This window comes from Alligator sinensis, unplaced genomic scaffold (assembly GCF_000455745.1).
Source record: "Alligator sinensis unplaced genomic scaffold, ASM45574v1 scaffold128_1, whole genome shotgun sequence".
NCBI classification, from domain to species: Eukaryota; Metazoa; Chordata; order Crocodylia; family Alligatoridae; genus Alligator; species Alligator sinensis.
Genome location: NW_005842968.1, coordinates 21966 through 24124, shown reverse-complemented (window position 1 = coordinate 24124; position 2159 = coordinate 21966). Strand labels below are relative to the sequence as shown.

The 2159-nt window shown below is 51.3% G+C and overlaps 1 protein-coding gene across 1 annotated transcript; it reads left to right on the top strand.

The window, feature by feature from the left end:
• Positions 1 to 729: 729 nt before the first annotated feature.
• On the top strand, positions 730 to 1592 carry LOC102375656 (ribonuclease pancreatic-like). Its single transcript, XM_006036496.3, has one exon. It carries the CDS (start codon positions 825 to 827, stop codon positions 1335 to 1337), a length of 513 nt encoding a protein of 170 aa, XP_006036558.2. The 5' UTR covers positions 730 to 824; the 3' UTR covers positions 1338 to 1592.
• The last annotated feature ends 567 nt before the right edge of the window (positions 1593 to 2159 follow it).

The following is a 2159-nucleotide window of genomic DNA, read 5'->3' as shown; positions in this document are numbered from 1 at the left end:
CTGCTGCGGTGGGCAGTACTGCACCCCTTATATGTAACTCCTTAGCTAACATATTCCAAAAATTACACAATGAACCTTGTTGCACAACTACAAGGCAACGGCATCATGCCACAAAACTCCCAAAGCCCCCTCCCCTGCCATAGGCAAAGCTGGGGGCTGAGAGCTATCGGGGCTCTACCATGGACCATGTTGAGATGTGCTCAAGAGATTTGAGGAAGAGGTCCATGCCCTCCACTAGAAATTTCAAACGAAGAAAAGTGAATTGTCAGTGCAAAGCACAACTGATTTTACAAGGACACAAACAAAGGTTTGCAAAAACTATTCAATATTTGTGCCTTAAATTTCCACTCAAAATGAAACTAAGTTGCATTTTCGAATGAGAAGGAAATGTCAGGTAGCAGGAAAACCAACATTTAAGGGTGTTTCAACATGCACGTTTCCCAAGTGGAATAACGTGGAATGCAGTCGAACTTAGAAGCTGCCTTCCATGCGCGATGAAGCAGAAGTGTCTGCAATTAGTAATTGATGGAAGTCACTCATTGTGGTGTCCTGTGACCAGTGGGGTCCCCCAAGGCTCTGTCCTTGGACCCATACTGTTCAACATCTTCATTAATGATGTGGACACTGGAGTCAGAAGCAGACTGGCCATGTTCGCTGATGACACCAAACTTTGGGGCAAAGCATCCACACCAGAAGACAGGCTCTTATTTAACCTCTTTGATTATTGCTTGCATCAGGTGACTAACTGGCTTCCTGAGTTTTAGTCTTCCTTGTTTTGACTTCATTTCCAGCCCCTCCCTCCCAAGGTGGCCTAATCTCCACCCATGTCCCCTGCCCCTTCCACAACTGCAGGTGGATCGAGTGGCTCTGAGGAAGCCATGTCTCCCAGAGGGCCCCATGCCGCCGTGCTGCTGATGTTCCTGATGCTGACCCTGATGTCTTCCCGGCCGACCGCGGACGGCAGGGAAACACAATACGCGAAGTTCCAGCGGCAGCATATCGACGAGCTGTCGCACCCGCCGTTCAGTGATGCCTACTGCAACACGAGGATGAAGAAGCAGAAGATGACCACTCCCAAGTGCAAGGACTTCAACACCTTCATTCACTCAGATTTAGCAACAGTAAAAGCTGTCTGCACACGGACTGGGACTAAGAGGCCCAACAACAGGTATTACAGCAACGACAGCTTCTCTGTCACTGACTGCAAATTTATAAGAAAGGACCCACGGCAAGGCTGCATGTACAAGGCAACCACCTTGTCCCGGAGGATTTGCATAACCTGTGAGCAAGTCCAGGGAGCTGGACTGGCACCTGTCCACTATGGCAGCTACAAATAGTGCTTCCCAAGTAGCCAGGGGTGGGGCAGGCCTTGACCCCACTGCCCACATCCAAAGTTAGCCCATGGGGCTGCTGCCCATCTCTCCCCTCTTTGGTCACGCTACTGGTTATTTCATACCTAGTATACAGAACGGCACTCCCAGCCCATCCGTTCTCCTCTTCTGGCCCCTAGTGCCCAATATACAGAACAGCATCTCCCCTCCCCGCCCAAATCCAGAGGCAGCAGGAACGTGCAGCCAATCCTCCAGCATCCTGATGAGGAGTCCTCAAAGCTGTGACAGAGTTAAACCTTCCAGCTGCTTTTTGCAATAAACAGCTGCAACTGCAAACTGGCCTGGATACTCTCTCTGTGTGGGTGGGTGGGTGTGGGTGGAGAACGGCAGGGGTTTGGCTCACAAGAATTCATTTCTCTTCCCAAGAGGTGGAAAAGGGGGTGTTTCTCACACTGGGGGTTTCCCCTTCCCTGCAGGCACAAGGGAAGGCTTAGCCTAACACTTCCTGCTGCCCTTGATGCCTCTTGAGTCGACCTTGCTCAGCAGGCTCCATTCCACATCTCCACCCAGCTCCTCGACCACCTTGCTCCAGAACTTGGCCAAGGAAACCTTGCAGTCCCTCTTGCTACAGAGAGATTTCCTGCTCTGTGCTTTTCCCTGGTCCCCATGGCTATGACTCCTGAGCGTGAAGTTTCTTCCTGTGCAGTATTGAGGTGGGCTTCCCCTTCACCTGTAGCTAGCAGGGTGGACAGAGGGGACGTAGGTGTTCAGGGTGATTATGGGTGCCAAGCAGCAGTACCTGCATGTGAGATCTGGGAAACAGGCATG

Excerpts from the sequence above, each read along its gene's own strand:
- LOC102375656 (XM_006036496.3), top strand. The coding sequence starts at position 825 with ATGTCCCCTGCCCCTTCCACAACTGCAGGTGGATCGAGTGGCTCTGAG.